Raw genomic sequence first — 26995 nt, forward strand, 5'->3', positions numbered from 1 at the left:
AAAGAAGGAGAAAGTAGAGAGTAAAGGAAAAATTACCTAGAGAGAAAAGGTGAAGAAAATAAAATATTGCCTTAAGAGTGTTCCCAACATTTTTACTTCAATTAATAATTCAACATTCCTTAATCAGCTAAATTATGTAGCACATAATTCTATAGGATACCAGAATTAAAAACTGACAGGGATCAGAGAAACTTTATACTCCAAACCAATGCAAGTACCTTCTATTTGCTTAGTATTGCAATCACATCTACAGTCATTGCTACTGGAAGGGGCATAAGAATCTATAACATATCATAGATAGCATATCAATTAATAGCATTGATTATACTAGAGAACAGGGGTAGAGGAATCTTGTTTAGATTTTTTGACCCCAAAATATCTATCTAAAAACAAAAGCAAGCTTTAGATCTAATAGGGATACATTAGATTTCCTGATAAATAAAGGAAGGAGGCCCACTCTATTATTATTTGATAAAATTGAAGGCATACTGGGAAAAGAAGACAAAAGAAAGAAATAAAGGTATAAAGATGGGCAAAGAAGAGAAAAACCATCTTTATCTGATGATGAAATGAGGTTTATTTTTAAATCTTAGGAAAATAGCAAAAATACTTGACAACATTAAGACCTTCAGTTATATTATGGGCTACAAAAAACACTCAAAATAATCAACAACATTTCTATGGAATTACAAAAGAGGAAGAGTCATCTCATTCTGAATAACTATAAAATACATAAATCATTTGGGGCAGGGGGGAGATCAATCTGCCAAAGCACATAAAATACTTATATAAGTTCAATTACAAAATATTCTTTAAGAAAACAAAGACAACTTAAATAGTTGGAGAAACATAAAATGCTCATGATGGTCATACAATTATAATAAAAAATAGTAATATCAAAAATAATTTACAGCTTTAAAATTTACATCAAACTATTAAAGGGATACTTTATAGAAATTGATAAAATAGTACTAAAGTTCATTTAGGGAAAGAAAAGATTTAGAATATTAAGTGAATTAATGAAGAGGCATTAAAAAAAGGACTAGCATTGAAAGACTTCAAATGATTTTATAAAGGAAAATCATAAAAATTTACGGGGTATTGGTTAAAAAATAGAGAAACAGGGGCAGCTAGGTGGTGTGGTGGATAGAGCACCAGTCCTGGAGTCAGGAGGACCTGAGCTCAAATTTGAACTCAGACACTTAATAATTGCCTAGCTGTGTGACCTTGGGCAAGTCACTTAACCCCATTGCCTGAAAAAAAATTTATAAAATAGAGAAACATATCAAAACAACAAAGAAAAAGAGAAAGTTACATATGATGAAGCTCAAAACTCCATTTAATTTTTAAAAAGGTTCTAGGAACAGATCATATAATTTTCAGAACAATGAACAGATCCCCTAGCCAAACAAGGAAAAGAAATGATTACCAAATAAGAAACACATAATACATGAAACTGAAAAGTTTCTATAGAAACAAAATTAATAAATCCCAAATAAAAAGGAAATCATCAAATGAGAAAAAAATTCAAATCAAGTTTCTCAAATAGGGTTAAATAAATGTTTGAAGGATATGGACAGAAATTTTTCAAAAGAATTGTAAACTATGAACAACTCCAGTAAATGCTACAAATCACTAATATTAAGAGAGAGGAAAAATCAAAACAAATTTGAAGTTCCATAGTTGACATTCAATAAATTACCAAAAATGAAAAGATGAGAATGGCAAATATTGGGAGGTGTTAAGAAAAGATAGTTGTGAGGGATTGGGGGGGTCTATCATGGGTAGACATTTCAGAGGCAGACTTAGATTAAGATAGATCTCTTCTAATTTCACAATGCCACATCATATAGTGGGTAACAATTTAAAGAACTTAGAACCATTATAACTTCATACCGACTACTTATATGTGCCTACACAAATTACTTAATATATCAATATACAAATTTTCTTTTTTGCAAAATGGCAAGAGGAATCAATATTAGAACTCTCTGGAATGTGATATGTTTGGAAGTGGTTTATTTTGGGTATTTTTCAATTTTAAATGTGTAGTTTTATTCCAAAATTGCAAGTAGACAGAATGGCATAAATCTGGGACTGCAAAAGCCCTTTGAGACCAAAACTAGGACAGGGCCATAACTAAATAAAATGAAATATAAAAGTAAAAAACCCTCAGGTAAAGAGAGAGAGAGATAGTAAAAGGAAATGTCTATCTCCAATTTGTGTGTGCACAATCAAAGCAAACTCATTAAACGAGCTAATAAGATTTATATGAAGAATAGAAATCTACATTCATATAGGGCTTATAACTAATAAAAATTAAACATTGCATAAAAGTTGTACAAAAAAAGATTATGCTGGCATAGCAATCTTTCACACTGGAACAAGGAAAGAAGGAGAAAGTAGAGAGTAAAGGAAAAATTACCTAGAGAGAAAAGGTGAAGTTTCTAGCAAGATGGAGAAATTGAGAATGCTTCTGTAAGACTGAAGGACAGTATACTTTTGAACTTGCACATTAATAGAAGGGATTAATCCATTGAGACATACAGTGTCATTTATGAAGAAATAACATTTATTCAAAAAGAAAAGAAATAGAATAAAAGATTTCACACCAAACCCTATTTAAAAAAAATTAATTCAAAAGCATTATCATACTGTAACACTCTGATCTACAGGCATTAATGAAGTACCAGTGCAAAGATCACAGATAAATATCCAGCTAATATGAGTCTGATAAATTTCATTTAAATCTATGTGTATATATTATATCACATGATTCAGGATTGTTTTTTATATTAGTTAACTTTCAGTTAACAATGGACATTTTGATATTCTAAATATTAAAAAAAAGCATTCTGCCTCCACAATATTCTTCTATCCATTTTTCTCCTAACTCCTTGACTGTTGCAGCAAATGAAAATATTATCTTTAAATTTAACAAATGATACAATCTCCCAAGGCATATTATATTTCTATTTCCTAAGACAAATAAAAATGATAATGGATCAAGAAAATATACATATGGACAAGATCTGCAGGGAGTTTCTCTGCAGAAAGAATGTTTCAAGTAACTAATAATAAAAGAAATGCAAATCAAAGCAATGTAAAGGTTCTCCCTCATCACTCTGAACTTTGTACAGATGACAAAAACTGGCAATAGTAAGTGTTGGAGAGATTATGCAGTGACAGGTACACTAATACACTGTTGGTGAAACAGTGAAATAGTATAACCATTTAGGGAAGTTAGGTGGCACGTGGATAGAGCAGTCATCTTGGAGTCAGGAGGCCAGGAGTTCAAATCCAGCCTCAGACACTTGACTCTTACTAGCTGGGTGACCTTGGGCAAGTCACTAATCCTGATTGCCTCGAATCCAGGACCATCTCCAGTCATCCTGATTCATATCTGGCCATTGGATCCAGATGGCTCTAGAGGAGAAAGTGAGGTTGGTAACTCAGCACAACACTCTATCACTCAAATTCAATTCATGTTCTTGTCATGGCATCACTTCCCTGATGTCATGGTCTTCTTCAAAAATGAAGGGCAAACATTATTATTATAACCATTTTGGAAAGAAATTTGGAATCAAGCAATAAAGTGACTTAAATGTCTATACTATGAACCACAGACTCCATTATTAGGTCTACATGCCAAGGAAGATATCAATAAGAAGAAAATCCCATATACACCAAAATATTTGACATAGCACTTTCTGTGATAGCTAAGAATCAAAAGCAAAGCAGATGAGCATTAACTGAGTTATGTCTAAACAAATGATGGTACATGAGTGTAATGGAATATTACTGTGCTGTAAGCAATTATGTTGAATACAAAGAAACAGAAAGATCTATATGAAACTATGCAGATTGAATTAAGCTAAGCATACACACACACACACACACACATATTAACTGTCAAAGAATAAATATTTATTGTTATTATTCTTATGCATCATCTGTGTTCCAGTCACTAGGCTGAACTTTAGGAATACAAAAAGAAGTAAAAGACAATGACTATACTCAAGGAGCTAGTGTCTAAAGTGGGAGATAAGATGTAAACAAATACATACAAAAATTATATTCAGGATAAATATTATAGTTGGCATCCAATTGTGTTCAAATCTTCTTGATCTTGTGGTCCTTCTATTTTTCACTCTCTCTGACACCATTTATCCATTTCATCTGCTGTCCCCTTTCTTTTCCAATATCAGGGTCTTTTCCAATGAGTCCTCTCTTTTCAAAGTATTTAGTACTGGCTTCAGTATTTGATCTTACAGTGAATAGCCTGAACTGATTTAAGTTTTAACTGATTTACTTTCCTGGCTGTCCAAGGGACTCTCAAAACTCTTCTCCAGAATCCCATAATTTTAAAGCATTGATTCTGTAACACTTACTTACCTTATGGTCCAACTCACACAACCATACATTGCTAATGGAAAAACCATAGCTGAGATAACATGGACCTTTATTTGCAAGGTGATAGCTCTGTTTTTTGTTTTTGTATGTTGTCCAGATTTGCAAAAGAACAAGCATCTTTTAATTTAATTTCCTGGCTACAGTCACCATCTGCATTGATCTTTGAGTCAAAGACTTTATTATAATTGCATACTACTTCCACTTCTTCTCCCTGATAAGAAAGAAGCAATTGCCAAGATCTCTGTTTTTTTTGTGTGTCTGTTTGTGTGTACACACACATACAGATAGAGATAGATAGATAGAGAGAGAGAGAGAGAGAGAGAGAGAGAGAGAGAGAGAGAGAGAGAGAGCAAGCTCTTCAGGTCAGTTTTTATGTTCTTTTCTTTCACCCTTAACAGAGCCTTGTTAATTCCTCTTCAATTTCTGTCATAAGAGTAGTATCATCTGCATATCTGAAATTGTTGATATTTCTCCTGCAACCTTAATTCTAGCTTTCAGTTCATCTAGAATGACATTTCACATGATGTACTTTGCGTATAAGTTAAATAAATAGAGTGACAATATCTATCCTTGTTGTTACTCTTTGCCAAACTAAAATCGATCCGTTGTTCCATGTTGATTCTAAATGTTGCAAATTGATGCACATACAACTTCCTCAGGAGACAAATAAAATGATGTAATACTCCCATTTCTTCAAGAACATGCTACATTTCATTGTGTCAGTCAAAAGCTTTATTGTAGTCAATGAAGCAGAAATAAATGTTTTTCTGGAACTCCTTTGTTTTCCCCATAATTCAGGAAACAGTGGCAATTTGATTTCTATTTCTTCTGTTTCACTGAAAACCAATCTGCTCTTCTGATAATTCTCAGTTAAGCTAAGGTTTAGCTTACAGAATCTTAAGCATAATCTTGCTAGAGTGTGAAAGGAACACAACTGTAAGGTAATCTGAACATTCTTTGGCATTACCCTTCTTAGGATTGGGACATAAACTTATCTTCCAGTAGCCGAAGTTGAGTTTCCCAAATTTGTTGGCATACTGAGTAAGCAGCACATCATCTGGTAGAATTTTAAATAGCTCAGCTGGAATTCCATCACTTCCATAGCCTTTTTGCTAGCAAATCTTCCCAAGGCCCACTTAAATTCAATCTCTCTGGTTCTAGATCTATAACCACACCACAAGGATTGCCAGTGATGATATGATCTTTCTTGAATAGTTTTTTGTATATACTTGTCATTTCTTTTCAATCTCTTCTGCTTATCATAAATCCCTACAATTTTTGTCTTTTATCATGACCATGTATGCACAAAGCAATGCTTTCATATCTCTAACTTTCTTAAAGACATTTCTTGTCATTGCCAACCTATTGTTTTCCTCTATTTCTTTGCACTACTGGAATTCTGCATTCATTTGGGTAAGATTTCCTTTTTTCCTTTACCTTTCACTTTATTTCTTTTCTCAGTTATTCAATAAAGCCTCACCAGACAATCATGTTACTTTCTTGCTTTCTTTTTCTTTGGAATATTTTTTGTTGTTGGCTCCTATTCAACATTATGAACCTCTGACCAAAGACTTTCAGTAGCTCTACATACCAAATAGAATCCCTTAAATCTATTTATCGCCTCCACTTCATTATCATAAGGGATATTATTTAAGTTGTACTTATTCCAAGGTCAAAACTGTCTATTATTCCAATTATCTTTTGATTTCCTATTTTAGTATTTCGAATCTCTAAGATGAATGTGACATCTTTTTTTTGGTATTATTTCTAGAAGATGCTGAAGGTCATCAAAGAATTGAGCAACTTTGGTCTCCTGGGCATCACTGATTAGAGCACATACTTGTACTACCATGTTGAACTGCTTACCTTCGATTTAAATAGATATCATTCTATCATTTTTGAGACTATACTCCAACATTTCTTTTCTCATCGCTTTATTTACTATAAGGGCCACTTCATTTTTTCTAATGGATTCTTGCCTACAGTAGAATATGTCATGATCACATTTATTAAAATTCATTGACACTGAAGATGTTGATTCTTAATCTTTCCATCTCCTAAAGGAACAGATCCAGTTTATCTTGGTTAATAAAATTTGGAAACACTAGAATTAAGAGGAGTTGAAGAAGATTTCAAATAAAAGATGGGATTTTACTTGGTTTTTAAAATATAGAAAGGAAGGTCAGTAGTTGGGGCAGAGGAAGGAGATTATTTCAGGAATGAAGGACAGTCAGAGAAAATACCCAAAGGAGAAAGATGGAGCGTCTTATAACTTAGAATAGGAAAAAGGTCAGTGTTACTGGATCAGAGTAAGTGACAGGAAATAAGGTGTTGGAACATTTGACAGTTAGGAGGAAGCTAGATTAAAAAAGACTTTGAATGCTAAACAGAGCATTTTACATTTTACATTTGATTCTGGAGATAACAGGAAGTTATTGATCTTTATTGAATGGGAGTTGAAATAATAGTCAGACCTGTACTTCAGGAAAAATCACTTTAGTGGCTGAATGGCATGAAGAGAGATCTGAAATAGGCAGACCCACCAAAAGAGTAGAGAAGTGAAATAATGAAGACCTGTACAGAAAAGTGGCGATGTCAGATGACAAAAGGGGGCATCTTTAAGTGAAATTGTAAACATTCACAGGTCTTGACAAAAGGTTAAGATAATGGGAGTAATAGTTGAGAATGACTTCTAGGTTGTGAGTAAGAGAAGTTAGGAGGACAGTGTTGCCCTCTAGATTAATAGAGAAGATTAAGGGTCGGGGAAATTTAGGGGAAAAGATAATCATTTCAGTTTTGGACATAGTGAGGAAATGGAAATAGAAATGAAAAGAACAATACCACAGCAAAAAATCAAAAGTAAATGTAACAAAAGAATAAAGATTAAGCAGGACTAGAAGGAAAAGAAATGAGAAGATGGTTCTAACCTAACCCTTTGTGGAGTAGCCCACTGGTATTATGTATTAACCAATTTTGTTCCTCTCTAAGTAGATAGATAAATAGTTAAATAGACAGACAGATAGATATAGATAAATTATTTGTCATAAAGGATAGTTCCCTGAGAGAGAAATGGGAAGAGGTAATCAGAATAAAGTGATATGAGAAAGATGAAAGCAATAAACAGAGTAGGAAACTCAGTTTACAGGCCTACTTAAAGCCTACTAACCTTGTTGAAGACCCAGATTTCTCCATTCACTGTGGGCCTTGGCACACCATGTCCATTGTAGTGGAAGAGAACTCGTTCTTCCTTGGCATTTCGGCGCAGAGATGTGCAAAGTTTCTTGACTTCATCCACTGTTGGATCCAGACTCTGTTTGTAGCGGGCCTATTGTAGTACAAGAAATTTTAAAATTATAATGCATTTAAAACTCAGGAACCAGAAACTAAAAAAAGACTATCATTCTACCAGTCTGCCATGCCCCACTCAAATTTATATACATACTAAATACTTTTATATTCATTTGCTGAATTTTTCCCTTGCTTTTGTAGAGATGGAAATTAGGAACATAATAGCAAAGAATATACCTGGATTCAGTTAAACCCTGTAGTAGTTCCAGAGATGAGAACAGATATTAAAAAGTTTGGAAGATTTTACAGAGAGCCTGCTATCTAAAAGGAATGTTCTTTATGAAGAAGGATCAGTAATGATGTCAATAAGTATTCTGACAAAAAAATTAACTCATAAAAGACAACCACCATTATAAGGAAAATGTTATGGTTTCAGAGAAACCTGGGAAATACTGTATAAAATGAAATGTAATGAAATGAGCTGGACCAGTAGAACAATTTGTACAATATTGTTATAATATAAAAATAGAAAGATCAACAATTTCAGATGATCAATTGTGATACCACTTGACTCTTGACAGATGTATTAGATTCAGAGTGTAGAATGAAACATGTTCATTGGACATTTTCAATGTAGGAATTTACTTTGCTTAACTATGAATATTTAGGGATTTTTCTTTCTTTAGAAGGGCAAAAAGAGAATAGTTTGTGTTCACAGAAAACAGCATTTTAAATATTGCCTTAAAGAAATTTTAAATCATATTAATAGGAGATAAACAATAATATTAACTACAAAGTTGACTAATCCAACTGAGTAATGCGATGAATGAAGCTCTGACTTGGAAGTGAAGGAGACTTCCTAAATTTCAATTCTGCCAAAGACACATATTAGCTAAGTATTCCTGACCAATTCAGTTGTCAGTTGCATGCCTCAGTTTCCTTACGTATAAAATAGAGACAATAAAGCTACCAAACCTGCCAGGAGGATTGTGAGGAAGAATATGAAATAATGTATGTAAAAGACTTTGTGAAACTTAAAATGCTATAAAAATATTATAATTATTATTTTTGTTATGTCTTAGAAGGACTGCAAACAAAAGACAAAACAAAAATTCTGGAAATTAAAAAATATCAGATTTGGAAAATAAGTGCATTTTCTTCATTATAGAGATTTTTAATCTCAGTCAATAATTTCAATCTATTGAAAAAATATTCAAAATGCCTACTATGGATGACGCACTGTACATACCACAAATTATACATCTGAGAGGGGGAAAAATGGAGGTAGTAATGGAAAAATTGAAACAAATATCAAAGTTTTGGTTAAAGGCCTTGAATTCAAAGTAAGCTCTCCTACTAGTGATCTTGAACTTAAAGTCACTTAAAATCTCTGGGTCTTATTTTTCTCATGTATAAAAAAGAGTGGGTCAGTTAGAGAATCTCTAAGTTCTCTACATCCAGCTCTAAACCTATGATCCTATGATCTTGTCTTAGACATGACTAAGATAGAATTTATACCCTTAAGGAGTATGTATCTAGCCAGTAAGAGTTAAGTAGTTATTATAAGATAAAAGAATATAAATGTTATAATAGTAGTAGAAACTAAGGGAGAAAGTGGGATTAGAGAGTGAGAAAGGGGAAAAAATGATGCTCAATTTAAGCATATTCATATGCAATGTTAGAGGAGCTTTTTAAAAAGCCCTTGAATAAATTAGTAGTCCTACTAACTGGAAAATGGAGAATGTCAGAGATAGGAGACCAACTCAAATTGCATTACAATTATTAGATTACACCAGAATTCAAAAGCTAAAGCATAAGTAAGAAACAGAAATTTTAAGAGGTTCATTATCAAATCCATTTTTAGCTTTACCAGGCCCCTATACTCATAATCAAGGTGTGAACTTCAACTCCTCACTGTCTCTCATCCTCTCATATCAAATCTGTCAACTTCCCATTCCAATTCATCTTCTATTTACTCACTGAAATGATATTCTTAAAGCACAGATGTAATCATGTCACTTCACCCTTCCATTTAATAAACTCCAGTGACTTCCTATCATCTCCATGATCAAATACAAAATCTGCTATTTGGTGTTCATAACTGAGCCCCTCACCCCTTTCAGTCTTCTTACTTTTCAGTATTTCCTTTCTCTTTGTACTTTTTGATCCAAGTACACTGACTTCCTTACTTCCTCAAACAAGACACTCTGTCTCTTGATGTTGGACATTTGTGCTCTCCTGCCTCAGTTCTACTTCCTGACTTCCTTCAAGTCCCAGCCAAACTCTCAGGTTCAACAGGAGGATTTCCTAGCTCCTCTTAATTCTAGTGCCTTTCCTGTGAATGATTTCCTGCTTATTCTATAACAATTGTTTGCATTTTGTTTCTCCCATCAGATTGTTATTTTTCAAGGGGACAAGGATTTTCTTTAGCCTTTCATTGTATCTTTAGTACAAAGTTAAAGGTTCTAGGACATAATAGGTGCTTAATAAATGCTTCCTGATTTGACTGACAAATTTCAAACAGAGCAGAAAATATCAACAAATAGAAGTAATAAACCCAAATGTGATGAGGTTCATATTGAAACATATTTGTGTTACGATGTACAAACAGAAAAAAATTTTCTTTTGCAGATAGTAATATATTACACATAAATTAGATGTATAGCTATATCCTACATAAAATCAATAAGTATTTATCAGTTATTTATTCTGTGTTATACTCTATATGCAAGGCACAAGAGATACAAAGACAAAAAAAAAAAAATTCCCTGCTCTCATTTCCAGTTGTGACAATACAAATGGGAGTGGAAGATAAACATCAAGATATTCGAAAAATACAAGCAGTCCCATCATTTTATATTACAAGATGAATATTATCCATTCTTCTCACTTGACAGAACTACTTCAGAAAAGCTACGATTTTTCTCTTTTCTATCTCCCTTAGAATTGCCTGCTACCTGCAAACTCATTTCTTAGAGTTTTTTCAGTTATCATCTCTTAATAGCATTTTTACCTCTTAAGGCAGTTCATTCTACTTTTGGACATCTTGATTTTCAGGTTCCAAATTGTTGTGGGCCTGGTTATTTTTTTAAAAGCAACTGAAACTGATATGTAATTCATCTTTGTGTGCAGTTATATGTAATATACAAATTACTAAGAAGAGAATAAATCTTAAAGCATTTTTCTGTATGTATTTATATTAGAAGTTTTCAAAAGTGGTGTTGTAACTGGAAGACACAGAAAGGGAAAAGAGTTTGTGGCCTTCACCTATACTCTCACTAAAAACCACCCTCCCCAAAACAATTTATCACGAAGAGAGCAATCTAGACTGATTTCATAGGTTTTTGAATCATGAACTATAAAACACACAAACATAAATGTATACTACCCATCTGGAAGCCTCTTTGCTTGTCAAACTAAAAGGTATATTTTTTGAAGAGAAGCCCAGAAATTGAGATCATATCTGTAAATCACAGTTAAAAAAAATCAAAATAATAGAGACAAAAATGACATCCAAATACCACACATAATGTGGTGTTTTTAGAACTTGTTATATTCTTAAATCATGAAAGATAACTTATTTTTAAAGTCCTATAAAGTATTTGGGCAAGCACTTAGAACTGGTTATTTTCTAGTAGTGATGAGAGATCAGTACAAATTAAATACTGATCTCACCATTTTCTCTCTACCCCCCCATGTACCTAAAAGTATACTTAAAAAGTGTTTGAAGAGGATTAAAGATCAATGGCCACGGTACACAGTGATGAAGAGGCGATTCAGATGATAAAATCAAGATTTTTGTCAAATACTTAAATTACCTATCCAAAATTCAGACCTGTGCCAACCTTGGCTACCCAGAATGGTACCAAAGATGTAACATGATATAGTAGACAGAATTGAGTCAGAAAAACTTAGATTAGAATCAAGACTCTAAACAATTACTAGCTACACGATTCTTTTACTCATCAATAAAGTGAAAATAACAGAATTTGAAAGTAAATTTTAAAATAAAAATAAAATTTATATATTCCATGTATCTTAATTAAATCACCCAAAATTATTTTACTGGGAAAATAATAACAAAATTCATTTGGAAGAACAAAAGGTCAAGAATCTCAAAGGAACTAATATAGAAGGGAAGAAGGTTTGTCAGTACCAGATCTTAAACTCTATTAAAAGGAGGTAAATATCAAAATCATCTGATACTGACTAGAGGTAGATCCATGGAATAGAGTAAATGTACAATTTACAGTAGCAAATGACATTGTGTGTCACATGTGAAGACTTATGTTTTGGGGAAAAGAACTCTTTTATTTGGTAAAACACTGCTGTTTAAATGAGATAAGGTAGTTTGTAAAATGTTTTCTAAACCTTAAAACATGACATAAATGCCAGCTATTAAGCCTAAATATATTTTAAATTTATCTTATTCAATATTTTTTTGTTTTATATCACCTTCATTTACAAAATATTTCTTTGCCCTTACTTACATAGCAAGTCAGTTCTGAAAAAAATTTTAAAATAAACAAAACAGGATATATGTATAGTACCCATCTGGAAGCCCCTTTGCTTGTTAAACTAAAAGGCATATTTTTTAAAGAGAAGCCCCAAAATTGAGATCACATCTGTAAATCACAATTTAAAAAAAATCAAAATAGAGACAAAAAATGACATCCAAATACCACAGATAATGTGGTGTTTTTTAGAACTAGTTATATACTCTTAAATCATGATAGATAACTTACTTTTAAAGCCCTATAAAGTACTGTTCTGCAAAATAAAAAAAAAGGGATAAAGAGAAACTTTGGAAAACTTGGAAATGAAGAGTGAAGGAAGCAAAACTAGGAAAACAATTTATATACCTGATGAACTTTGGAATTGATTGTGCAGTGTTACCCATACTGGGACACTGGCACAGAACCCAGCCAGCATGGCATGCCCTCATCAGAGTGTGTACTGCACTCTCTGAATAAGGCAGAATAGAAGCAGCTCAAAGGAAAGATAAGATTTAGAGAACCAACCCCAGGAGTTCACCTGAACTATTTTCCAAGCTTGCATTGGACTGATCAGCTACAATCAGACCCACTGTAACTTGCTGTTTTGATCTTCTTCAATAATGAAGGACAAAAACCAACCAATATACCTGAAACATAACAGCGAAGACAAATAATTTTTAAAGACTTAAGAATTCTATCAATTCTGGAGACTCAATTATAGATAGAGCAGGCTACCACCTACCTCCTGACAGATAGGTAAAATCAGTGTGTTGATAAGACAGATCAATTTTGGGCAAGACAAATGCATTTGTTTCCTTGACTATGCATACACATATTATATATATATATATATATATATATATATATGTATGTATTACAAAGGTTATTCCCCCAATAGAAGAAAATTTATTTACTGTTCACTGAAAAACCTTATATAAAAAGAAAAAGGAAATAAAATGAAGGAGTTCAGTAAACTAACCAACTCATCAAACACATCTGATGGTAAATGCAATATTCTATACCTGCAGTATGTATCACCTCAGCAAATAAGGGAAAGAAATACAGTTTCTGAATTTATTTTTATCACTTAAAATTATTGATATCTTATTTTTCCAAATATAAGTTATGAAAGTTTTTCAACATTCTCTCTCTCTCTCTCTCTCTCTCTCTCTCTCTTGCTCTCGCTCTCACTCTTGCTCTCTACCCCCCTTCCCTCAGCAAGGAACAGTCAGGTTTACATTGTACATACACACTTGGGTTAAACATGTTTACAGATTAGTTCATTTTCAGTATGAGGAATTAGGACTAAGCAAAAGAAAGACAAAAGAGATTTTTTTAAAAAGTGAATGTAGTGTTCATCAGATTCTAAAGAATTTTGTTTTGTTTTGTTTTTCTTTCTCTGGATGGTGACAGCATTGTCCACAGCCTGTCTCTAATAGGGTTGTCCTAGCTCTCTGAACTGGTGAGAGCAGCTGCATCCATCAGGGTGTATCAACTCATAACGTTCTTAATGTGTCCACTGTTTTCATGGTTCTGCTTCCTTTACTCAGCATCAGATCCTGTAATTCATTCCATGCTTCTCTAGAGTCCAATCATTTATGATTTCTTAAAGAACAACAGTATTTCCTAATATTCATGTACCACAACTTGCTTAACCATTCCCCAATTGATGGGCATCCCTTCAATTTCCAATTTTGTGCTACTACAAAATGAGTTGCTATGAATATCTTGGAACATGTGGGACTTTTCCCATTTTTATTTCCTTCTGGATATGGGTCTAGAATTGGAATTGCTAGATAAAAGGGTATGAACAGTTTTATGGCTCTTTGGGCATAGTTCCATATTGATCTCCACAAAGGTTGGATCAGCTTAATACTCCATCAGCAATGCATCAATGTCCCAATCTTCCCACAACTTCTCTAACATTGATCATCCCTTTTGCTTATCTTTGTCAATCTGATAAGTGTGAGGGTGGTTTCAATTTTCATTTCTCTAACCAATAATGATTTGGCCTTTTATACATATATATATATATATATATATATATATATATATATATATATATATATATAAAATATATAATATATAATATATATATATATATTTTAGAAATGAGATCTTTATCAGATTTCCTAGTTGTGAATATTGTTTCCCAACTTTCTTCTTTCCTTCTAATTTTGGCAGCATTGATTTTATTAGTGCAAAAAGTTTTTAATTTAATATAGTCAAAAATCATTCATTTTGCAGTTTATAATGTACTATATTTCATGTTTGGTTATAAATTTACCCCCTTTAATTTCTTGATCTATTAATTTATATATGGTATTACCTTTTATGTCTAAATCCTGTACCCATTTTGACCTTATTTTGTTATAGGATGGGAGATATGAGACTATGTTTAGTTTCTAACCATATTATTTTCTAAATTTTCCCAATAATTTTTGTCAATTAGTGAGTTCTTAGCCCAGAAGCTAATGTCTTTGGGTTTGTCAAATAGTAGATTACTATAGCCACTTACTACTGATTCTTTTGAACCTATCCTATTCCACCAATCCATTTCTTAACCAGTACCTGGCAGTTTTGATAACTGCTGCTTTATAGTATACTTTTAGATTCAGAAGAGCTAGGCCACATCACTTTATATTTTTTTTCATCAGTTTCCTTGCTATTCTTTTTTTTTTTGGCAAGGCAATGGGGTTAAGTGGCTTGCCCAAGGCCACACAGCTAGGTAATTATTAAGTGTCTGAGGCTGGATCTGAACTCGGGTACTCCTGACTCCAGAGCCGGTGTTCTATCCACTGAGTCACCTAGCTGCCCCTCCCTTGCTATTCTTGACCTTTTGTTGTTCCAGATGAATTTTGTAACTATTTTTCTTATTTTGGTAAAACAGTTATTTGGTAGTTTGATTAGTATTGCACTGAATATGTAATTTAATTTAGGAAGAATTTTCATTTTTATTATATTAACACGATCTAACCATGAGCAATTGACATTTTTCTAATTATTTAGATCTAACTATAGTTGGGTGGGAAGTGATTTATAATTGTGCTCACACTCTAGGTTTGTCTTGCGAGGTAAATTCCCAAATATTTAATGTTGTCTACAGTTACTTTAAATGGAATTACTCTTTCTATCTCTTGCTTTTAGGTTTTGTTGTTCAGATATAGAAATGCTGATGGATTGTGGGTTTAGTTTACATCCTGCTTCTTAGCTGAATTTGTTAATTGTTTCAAGGAGTTTTTAAGATGATTTTCTTGGCTTCTCTAATTATAACATAATATCATCTGCAAAGAATAAAAGCATTGCATCCTCACTGCCAATTATGATCCTATAATTTCTTTTTTCTTGTCTTACTGGTGAAGTGAACATATCTAAAATAATACTAAATAGTAATGGTCCTAATTATCCCATTGGCATTTAATATTTGTTGATGGTTTTAGATAGTACTTATTGTTTTAAGGAAAACTTCATTTATTCCTAAAACTTTCTAGTGTTTTTAATAGGAATGGATGCCATATTTTATCAAAGACTTTTTCAGCATCTACTGAGATGATTATATGATTTCTGTTGGTTTTGCTATTGATATGTTCAATTCTGTTGAGTGCTTTCCTAATATTGAACCATCCCTGCCTACCTGGTATCAATCCTACCTGATTGTGGTGTATTATCCTAGTAATAACTTGCTGTAATGTCATTACTAAAATTTTATTTAAGACTTTTTTTTTAGGTTTTTTGCAAGGCAATGGGGTTAAGTGGCTTGCCCAAGGCCACATAGCTAGGTAACTATTAAGTGTCTGAGACTGGATTTGAACCCAGGTACTCCTGACTCCAGGACCCGTGCTTTATCCACTATGCCACCTGGCCGCCCCCTATTTAAGACTTTTTTGCATCAATGTTCATTAGGGAGATTAGTCTAATTTTCGCTGTTTTGATTCTTCCTGGGTTAGTTATCAGCACTATGTTAGTGTCATAAAAGGAATTTGGCAGAAATTGCTCTTAATTTTTTTAAATAAATTCTATAGAATAGGAATTAATGGTTCTAAAAATGTTTGGTAGACTTCACTTGTAAGGGGTGGAGCCAAGATGACAGCATGAAGGCAGGAATTCCCAGAAACTCATTCCCCCCCAAACTCCAAAAGTCTTCAAATTATGACTCTAGCCAAAATTTAGAGGAAAAGAACCCACAGAAAGACAACTTAGGAGTGCCACAGGAAAGGTCTGATTCACCGACACCAGAGGTTGGAAAGAGCTGTTGCCACAGTGTAGAGCAGCCACAGTGCAGCACAGTCAAGCCAGGGGTCTGGGTCCATGGCAGAGGGGGTAGTTTACAGACCCCTTGGCCCAGGGTTCACCAGGGACAGCTTGAAGGGGTTTTGAGGGAACTCTGCTGCACCAGAGCAGAGTGTCAGCCTCAGAGCAGCTCTGTAATGAGAACCATCAGTGGGACCAGCAGAACCACCCAGCACTTCAAGAACTCTCAGCTCACAAATGGTAAGGGATCAGAGGAGACCGCAGAGGTCTCTCTGCTCTTGCTGGAGCAGGATTCTACTGCTTGCCCCGACTAAGATCCAAGTTGTAGTTTGGGCTCCCATACTACCAGAACCAAACAGGGACTCTCCTCACAGCTCCAGGACAGGGGGAGGGCCTATGGTCATCCACATACCAGAGCACAGGTAAGAGAGCAGTCAGAGACTCTCATAATATCTTGGAATTGAAAGTATACCATAATATAGGCTGAGGAAATGAGCAAACAACAGAAAAAGAAGAATCTGATAATAGAAAATTACCTTGGTCCCACGGAGGATCAAAATACATACTCAGAAGATGGCAAAGTTGAAGTTTCTGTATCTAAAATCTCCAAGAGAAATAGAAAATGGGCTCAGGTGGTGGATGAGCTCAAAAAAGACTTTGAAAAGCAATTAAGGGAGATAGAGGAAAAATTGGGAGGAGAAATAAGAGTGATGCAGATAAATCATGAAAACCAAGTCAACAGCTTAATGAAAGAAATACAAAAAATACTGAAGAAAATAATGTGATAAAAATCAGTTTAGACCAAATGGATAAAAAGCAAAACAAAAGGCAAATGAGAAAAATGTCTTAAAAAACAGAACTGGCCAACTAGAAAAGGAGATAAAAAGTTCTCAGAAGAAAATAACTACTTTAAATGTAGAATGGAACTAAAGGAAGCCAATGACTTTGCAAGAAATCAGGAAGAAATAAAAATATACCTAAAAAAAAAATTAGAGGAATATGTGAAATATCTCATTGGAAAAACAACTGACCTCAAAAACAGATCCAGAAGAGATAATTTTAAAAAATTGGGCTACTTGAAAGTCATGAGCGGGAAAGAGTGTAACCTTCATTTTTCAAGAAATAATACAACAAAATACAACAAAATTTCCCTGAGATCCTAGAAGCAGAGGGTAAAAAAAATGAAGGAGGGAATTCATCAATCACCTCTTGAAAGAGATCCCAAAAGAAAAACTTCTAGGAATATTATAGCCAAATTTCAAAACTCCCAAGTCAAAGAAAAAATACTAAAAACTGCCAGAAACAAACATTTCAACTACCATGGCTCTGTAGTCAGGATTACACAGGATGTGGCAGCATCTACATTAATGGGCTTGTAGGGTTTGGGATATGAGATTCTGGAAGGAGCTGAACAGAATGTTTGGTCTCCAAGTACAGGACTCTGGGGGACCATAGACAGGGTGGAAAAGAAGGAATAATTATAAGGAACATAATGATGCTGAACTGCTTGTATTCCTTCATGGGAAGAAGATACTGATAACTAATATGAACTTTCTCATTTATAAGAGTAGTTAGAAGGAGCATATACAGACAAGGCACAAGAAGGAGCTAAATATAATGGTATAATATAGTAAAAAGACAGAGTCAATGGGTGATAAAGGAAAGTACTGGGAGGAAGAGAAAGGAGAGAAAGAAGTGTCTAAGATAGTTCACATAAAAAAAGTCAAGAAAAATCTTTTACAATGAGTGGAACGATAAGGTGAGGGGGAATGAGTGAGCCTTCATTCTCATCAGAAATGGCTCAGAGAGGATACACAGTTAATAGGGTATAGAAATCTACCTTATCCTAGAGAAAAATGAGAGGAAAGGGATGGGATAAGGGGGAAGCGGGGGGGGGGGGGGGGCAAGTGGGAAGTAGGTGAAAAGAGAGGGAAGATCATGGGAGAGGGTACTCAGATACAACACACTTCTGATCAGGGACAGGATAAAAGGAGAGAGAATGGAATAAATGAGAATGGGGAGGAACAGAGAGGAGGGAAATACAGCTAGTAATAGCAACTGCTTTCCAGAGACAGAGCCATTGAAATCTGAGCACCAACTGAAGTATACTTTTTTTTCTCTTTCATTATTCTTGAGGTTTCTTATCTTTCTTGGGGGGGGGGGGGTTTATGTTTACTCTCACAACAAGATTACTGTAATAATATAAAATAAATACCCCCCCCATGAGATAAAATAGTATGTTATTTCCTCTTCTTTTAATCTGGGCAGTTTACAATTTTGTAATTATATATCCATTCTGTTCCATTCGGGTCATCAAATTTTTCTTTAATTTTCTCCTCATTGGTGGTTGGTACACCCTTTTCATTTTTGATACTGTTAATTTGTAATCTTTCTTTTTTAAAAAATCGTATTAACCAAAGGTTTATATATTTATTGGTTTTTCATAAAACCAACTCTTAGTATGAAATCAATGGTTTTCTTGCTTTTAATTTTATTAATTTCTCCCTTGATTTTCAGAATTTCCCATTCAGAATTTAATTGGGGATCTTTAATTTTGCTCTTTTTCTATTTTTTAGTTGCATATACAATCATTGCTCTCTTCCTTTTCACTTTTATTCATATAAGCAGTTAGACATATAAAGTTTCTCCTCAAAACTGCCTTGGCTGTATCCCATAAATGTTGGTATTATGTCTCATTATTATCATTTTCTTGGATACAATTATTGATTTTTCTTTGATTTGCTACTTGATCCACTCATTATTTAAAAATTAAGTTATTTAGTTTCAATTAGTGTTTGGTTTATCTTCCCATGACCCTTTACTACATGTAATTTTATTGCATCATGGTCTGAGGAGTATGCATTTATTATTTCTGCCCTTCTGCATTTGATTATAAGGTTTTGTGCCCTAGTACATTGTCAATTTTGGAATAGTTGCCATGTCCTGTCGAGTAAAAAGTATATTCTTTTCTATCCCTATTAAATTTTCTTAAGAGATCTATCACATCTAAATTTTCTAAGATTTCATTTACCTACTTAACTCCCTTCTTATTTATTTTGTGGTTAGATTTATCTAGTTCTAAGAGAGAGAAAGGTTGAAGTCCCCCCCATTAATAAAGTTTTTTTTTCCCAAGGCAAATGGGGTTAAGTGGCTTGCCCAAGGCCACACAGCTAGGTAATTATTAAGTGTCGGAGACTGGATTTGAACCCAGGTACTCCTGACTCCAGGGCCAGTCCTTTATCCACTATGACATCTAGCCGCCCCACCCATTAATAAAGTTTTGCTGTCTTATGTCTCCTTATAATTCATTCAGTTTTTCCTCTAGGAAACTGGATGCTATACAAATTAGGTGCATGCATGTTTAATAATGAAATAGTGTCACTGCCGGTGGTGCCTTTTAAGAAGATGTAGTCTCTTTCCTTTTCCCTTTCAATGAGATCTATTTTTGCTTTTACTTTATCTGAGATAAGGATTGTTACCCCTGATTTTTTAACTCAACTGAGGCATAATATATTTTGCTTCATTCCTTTACCTTTACTCTGTGTGTATCCCTCTGCTTCAAATGTTTCTTGTAAACAACATATAGTAGAATTCTGATATTTATTCCATTTTTCTATCTGCTTCTATTTTGTGGCACAGTTCATCACATTCATATTTACAGTTAAGATTACTAAATCTGTATTTCCCTCCACGCTATCTTTCCCCATTTATAGTTTTCTCTTTCCTTTCCTTTTATTCTTCATAAAAAGGTTTACTCCTTTTTTCCTTTAACTTTTCTTTTAAAATTCAACTTTTAGTTTATTTTCACTTATACCTTTCCCTTCTTTCCTTCTTCCCTTATCTTTCCCTTTCTTCTAGAATAGGATAGATTTTTAAACCCAATGGGAATGTATCTTTTTCCCTCTCTGGGCCAAATCTATTGAATAAAATATCCTCACTGTTCACACTCTCTTTTCTTTCCCTCTAAAATTTTAAATATTTCTGCCTCTTTACCTGGCATTATCTATCTCTCAGGTTCTAATCTGCTATCATCAATCACAGTTTGATAAATGGATTGCTTGATAAGCTCAAAGTCACAGATTGATTGACACTGTTTGTTTGATAAGCAGCATTGCCTCAGAGTCTAAGTACTTTCCCCTCTTCTGTCTCATCAGAAGTATACCTTTCGGGGGGCAGCTAGAAGGTGCAGTGGATAAGCATTGGCCCTGGAATCAGGAGGCCCTGAATTCAAACCTGGTCTGGACGCTTAATAATTGCCTAGCTGTATGACCTTGGGTGAGTCTCTTAACCCTACTGCCTTAAAAAAAATAAGTACACCTTTCAAGAGTCTTGAATATCAAATTATAATCATTTTATTACCTTACCCCATTTTTCAAGAACCCTCCAAGGACATACAATCCTCATGAACCAAAGTATCATCCAAAGTCAAATAATTTCAGGAATTTTTTGTGCCCCTCCCCCCCAAGCATATTTTCTTCCACACTTCCTCCCCCTTCCCATTCTTTGTTAAGTAAAGTTTGGATTAAGTTCAACCCTGATGTAAATAACTATAAAGAACCTCCCCATTTAAACCCTTGTAAGTAAAGTATGGATTAAGTCCAACCCTGATTTAATTAACTATAAGAATCTCAAAGGGCTCTAAAGTACTGGGAAGCTCTGAAGTTCTCACTTAAGAACTTTACAATTGATTGTAAGTTATGGGAGACACTGACTCAGGACTGCCTAGCTTATGATGCCCTCATCAAAGAAAGTGCTAAGCTTTATGAGCACAACAGAATTAGAGTAGGTCAAAGGAAAACTGAGACACTTAAGTTTAGAGTAAATACACCTGCATTTCATCAGGACTTTTTGTCTCAAACATAGTGACATCAGCCTGGACCTCTTCAATGGAGAGACAAGATCCAACCACAGTCATAACCGCCAAGTACAATCTCTTCAATTATATTCGATCCTATAATAATCCTAAGAGAATTACAATTCCCAAGAGTTATAAGCATTAAATCTTCCCTTTCTGGGTTGTATACAATTTGATGGTCTTGACCAATATTTCTTTTGTTTTGTTCTTCCCTTTAGCATTATTTTCCTTAATATTTTATGCCTCCTTATCAAGTTGTTAACTTGTCTTTTCATAATTTTCTTCTATGTTTTAATTTCTTTACCTAATGTTTACCACTCTTATTTGATTTTGAATATATGTTTTTAACTCTCCCAGGAATTCCTGTTGGACTTGTGTCCAATTCATATTTTTCTTTGATGCTTTGCTTATAGGTTTTTACTTTAATGTATTTTTCTGAATTTGAATTTTGCTCTTGCTTGTCAAAAGAGTAACTTTTTCTGGTCAGGTTCTTGTTATTGTTTGCTCATATTTGTACTCTTATTTCTTGATTTGGAACTTTATGTTCATATTGGGGTCTATTTCTGGCCTGGGAGGGAAAGCAAGTCTTAAAGACTTTTTTCATACTGCTGTTTTCATGGTTTTTAGTTTTGAGGGTTTTGAAATTTTCAGTGTATTCAAAGGTGGTGTGATATTGGGAGAGGCTTGATCACTTTTCAATTGGTTGGTTTTTCATCTGATCCTTATTCAGAAAGGGCCACTGATACTTTGGGGTTGAAATTGACACTGCTACAGGGCGGCTAGGTGGAGTAGTGGATAAAGCACTGGCCCTGGAGTCAGGAGTACATGGGTTCAAATCTGGTCTCAGACACTTAATAATTACCTAGCTGTGTGGCCTTAGGCAAGCCACTTAACCCCATTTGCTTTACAAACACCTTAAAAAAAAAAGAAAGAAATTGACACTGCTCTTCTGGATCCCTCTTCCCTTGCAAGTACAGAAAATATACTGTTCCTCAGAATTTCTGATCCCTTTTTACTAGAAGTGTTACTGTCCCCTCAAATTTTCTACTCTTTCTTAACTGAAAGTACTCCTCTCTACTCTTGAACTATGACTCAGAAGTGCACATAAACAATGAACTTGCCAAACAGGTGCCTTTCAGAACTTCCATTCCCTCTTGATCAAAAGTGCTCCTCTCTGCCTTTGAACTATTACTGGGAAGTGGGTTCCAGGCAAGGACATTGTCAAATATCATCTGATGTCGTGTGTAGTGTTAGCATGGAAGCACTTTATACTCTCTTTCTGAACAGTTATCAGGTCCCCTTACTATCTGGTTTGAGAACTGTCAAAGCTGCTTATTTGCTTCCGTGGGACCAACTAATCTTACCACTGGTGATTCATTCACCTGAGTTCCAAGTAAACCTAATCCCCCCATATTTCTTTCTTACTTCCTATGTTATCTTAGGCTAGAAGCATTTGTCATTTTGCCCTTATACTGACTTTGCCACTTTAGAATTCAATTTGAGGCATTATTTTATAGTTGTTTGGAAGGAATTGATGGAAGAGCTTGACTAAGTGTTTCTCTACTCTTCCATCCTGGCGCTGCTCCCAGAAGTTCAAATTAAGAATTTTACTTAAAAATTAAACATAGAAACTTTCTTTTTTGTGGTGGCAAAGAACTGAACATTGAGGATATGTCCAAGCATTGGGAAATGGCTATGAAAGTTGTAGAATATTATTATGATGAAACACTATTGTATTATAAAGAAATGATAAGCAGAAGGGTTTCAGAAAAAATCTGGAAAGATATATTAATTGACGCAAAGTGAAATATGAAGAACCAGAGGACAGTGTACACAGTAACAGCAATATTGTAAGGATGACCAATTGTGAATGACTTAGCTATTCTTAGCAATATAATGATCCAAAACAATTCCTAAAGATTTATGATAAAAACTCCTATCCACCTCCAAATAAATAACAGATACGGAATGCAAATGAAAATATACTTCTTATCCTTTAATTTTCTTTGGTCTTTTAATTCCAATTGCTATATTATCTGTGATGCTAATAAGTGTGGGAAAGATTGCCAATTCCAATGAAATTCATTAAATTTCTGAAATTAGTTTTTAGCATTCCCAAAAGAAAAACCCAATAATTAGGTGATTCATTCAGAATGATCTGTATAAACAAACACCATTGCTCAGCACCATACAATAATAGATTTATAACTTGAAGGGACCTTAGAAGTCATCAAATACAATCTTAATTTTATATAAGAAAAAACAACCCAGATAGAGGTTAAGTAATCAGCAAGAGGCAAATCACTAATTTGAACATAAGTCCTCTGACTCCAACTTAATATCAATTATACTATCCTAATTCATTGTTTTCTAAAATATGGCCTAACTAAACCTTTTTGGGAGTTCACATAGTTCCATTCTTAGAGCATTTATGGGATAAAAAAGGAATATAACAAATGAACTGAAGAAAAAAACAAAGAAACCAAGGTTCAACTGTGAGAGTGACTTGGTGAGTCTGGAAGTGTAAGGTGTCATGGAAAAATAACAAAATGTTACCTCAAAAAATATCTGATTCAGAGATGGCAATATGCAAAGAAAAGAGTGCTATGTTTACAAACAAAAGACCCAGAATCAAAAACTGTCTCTTCTCTTTAATCCCTGTGAGAACAACAGTGTGGTACTGATGAATTTTGCTGATTTTCTTTTCCCATCTTCCTTTTTTGGTAATTAAAAAAGTATTATAAGATGGTGCTCTGGCAAGAAGAGAAGAAAGAATACTAGGAGATACAAAAAAAGATTTCAATAAATATGTATTTTAAAAATACAAACAAGTCTAAATTATGTGAAAATTCTTGAAAGGCAGTTCTCCTTAGGAGAAAAATTATAAAGTGACAGAGAAATTCTCATCTCATAACTTGGAAGTGCAAATCTGACTTTCAAGAAAATATCAAGTAGCCGAAACTATATGGAAACATTCTCAGATTATCCACTAGAACAAGCTAAAAAACTGACAGTTTCTAAAAGAAAAGTACTCCTTTATTTTAACACTAGAAAGGGCAAGCAGTGTCAAGGTAAAAAACTGTATCACAAACCACATTTAAAATAAAAGCACAAGGAAGACTGACTTGCTTTTTTGCAAAAGTGGCTAAACTTATTTGTCTTTCAAGGTTTCAATCATGAAATAATACATTTTTTCTTCAAGGAAGAGATGCAGCAGAAGTAGCATTCTGCTAGGCATTGGGTCCCAGGCTGGAAGTAATTTTTTTAATATCTAAAGATTAAGGAGATCATCTGATAAGAGTCACAAAGAAGTGAAAATTAAATGGTGGCAGAGGAGTATTTGTAAATAATGTGTGTGCTATACATTTTTCTAGATTATATCTTTCTAATCATTTTAGTCTATATTTCTTTATTTCCTTCAAATTCCTGCCAATTCCAAAACAAAAATGAGCACAAAGACTCTGCTAAAAGTATAAGGACATGAAGAAGACCCTCAATAAATAAAAAAAATGTGTTTTTTGGATGCTGCTAATCTAAATCACTAAGAGGTTGCAATCTCTGCTGAACAAATTCATGTATTCCAGCAATCTTAAAGAATCAGATCATTAATCCAGGTGACCCAGGAAATTACAAATAGGAAATGAAGCTGTCTACTCCATGTTGATGAAGAGATAACTATTTGGAAAAGCATGTATTTATATCTGACCTATCAAAGAAAGCAAATGCCATTTGCTTAAGATAGTAAACACTGTCACAAAACTTTTATCTCCAAACACAATCTATTTAAAACTTATTAGGAAATAGATACTATATTTGAATGTGTACCTTAAAGAAAGAAAATAAAGTTGTAGAATACTTTATTTATTTTATCTAGTTTTAACTTCAAACACCCTGAAATATATACTTAGAGGCATTACTATCCACAAGGATAATGAGGCTTAGGAAAGTTGAGTTGTCCACTGTCTTACAGTTAGGGTCTGAAATTGAATTTAGAAGAGGAAACAGACTTTGAGATAATCTAGTACACATTTTACCAGATATGGAGAATTTAGACCCAAAAAGGTTGAGAATTTTAAGCTGCTTTTTTTCACAATTCAAATATGTTGTTAATTTGTGTATTTTTGCCTAAAACTTTTACAACCATGTAATAATGGTCCTAAAATGAACTTTTTTTCTGTTTTACTATGATAGGATCAGCTTCCCCCTTTTCGACCCTATAGTCCTAGATTTCAAGAAAAAAAATAAATAAAAAAACACCCACACCAAAAACCAAAGCAAAACTAAAGCTCTTCTTTTAAGTTTAAATGGGACACTCAAGTTCTTAAAATATAAAGATGAGACAAGAAGGCAATGTTCTGATCTATAAATCTGCTGAAACAGACTGGCAAACCCCTAGACGAATTCCTAATAATAAGGTCAAGATCTAAATACTGCAATGGCACTCAAATGGAAACTCTTTTTTGTATGATAAATCACTAGTGCCTCATTAAACTCCTTAGTCTAGGAAAGAATAACAAGACATTAAGAACATTCCCCAAACACAAGAAAACAATCAACAAACCCAGATTCCTAGAAGCAAATGCACAAATTCAGCAAAACCCTCAGGCAAATTAAATAGAAACATGTTTTACCCCGGTTTTCTTTCTTCTTTTCCTTCTAATATTCTCACACCCTGAGATCTGGATATAGTTAATTGTTTTGTTTTGTTTTTTTAAAGAATAGCTTGCTTTTTACAAATGAAAAGGGTGTCCTCCTTCAAATAAGTCAGATTGATGCAGGGAGTTATGAACATAGAAGGTGCTGAGATTAGAAATAAATTTTGTAATCTTTTCACTTAAAATTCTGTCTGTGCTGTAGTTTCTTCCTTTTGAAATTCAATCTTACCCTGGTTATGCTGCTATTGATGGGTCAAGCTTACTCAGGCACGACAATCATCTTCCACAGGAAAAGATGTGTTGAACTTAAAGATCATGTACTTTGGGTCAGGAAAGACTAGCACATAGTTTGCCTATTGCAGAATACCTTGAGCCAGGTGCTGGACCACTTCCCAAACTCCACTCTTGTCTAAGTCACTACAGAAATGGATTTATGTGCAGGGAACCAGAAGAGAACTCTCTTCTCTCTTCTTTCTCACTATGAGGATGGCAATTTCTCTCTTTCTCTTTCTAAGCTAGAGTCATGTGCTCCCAGTCTAGGCCTGCTGGAGAATTATGGGCCTCTATTCCATGTGGCACCAACTCACTGGGGCTAAGTCCAGGCAGTTTGCGTGGTTGCCTTCTTTTCTCTTTTCCCTCAGGCACCTCTTTTATTGACCACTATCCTCAAGCAGCTTACTGTCTCTCTCCAGGAGAAAAGTTTTAGTATGTGAACTCTGCAGGCTTGTAAAATAAATCCTAAGTTGTTTTAACTCCAGGACTAAATGTGAATTCATTCTCTTTCACCAATGCTCAATCTTAAATGGTGACACTGATCTCTCTGGCAACAGTTAAGGCTCAAAATTATAAAAGTACTACATTATCAACTAATATATTTCTCAAATGAAAGGTATCAGTAAAGTTTTAAAAATTCTAATCCATGTTTAGTTCATAAAAGTTGGTTTATTCTACATAACCATTAAATATTAGCTTACTGCATGCTTATTTTAAATGCTGTAGGTCTTTTAACATGCAATTTTTCTGTTGCATGAACTTCT

General features: G+C 33.9%; 1 protein-coding gene across 8 annotated transcripts in view; it reads right to left on the minus strand.

The window, feature by feature from the left end:
• Positions 1-26995, minus strand: part of RPTOR (regulatory associated protein of MTOR complex 1) — a 552432-nt gene that overhangs the window by 347116 nt on the left and 178321 nt on the right. For all 8 annotated transcript variants that reach the window (XM_074224960.1, XM_074224956.1, XM_074224957.1 and 5 more), the window contains exon 4: positions 7580-7738. In XM_074224960.1, coding sequence (XP_074081061.1) covers positions 7580-7738 — 159 coding nt within the window. The remainder of the gene's footprint in view (positions 1-7579; positions 7739-26995) is intronic.

Source organism: Macrotis lagotis, chromosome 2 (genome assembly GCF_037893015.1).
Source record: "Macrotis lagotis isolate mMagLag1 chromosome 2, bilby.v1.9.chrom.fasta, whole genome shotgun sequence".
Classification (NCBI taxonomy): domain Eukaryota; kingdom Metazoa; phylum Chordata; class Mammalia; order Peramelemorphia; family Peramelidae; genus Macrotis; species Macrotis lagotis.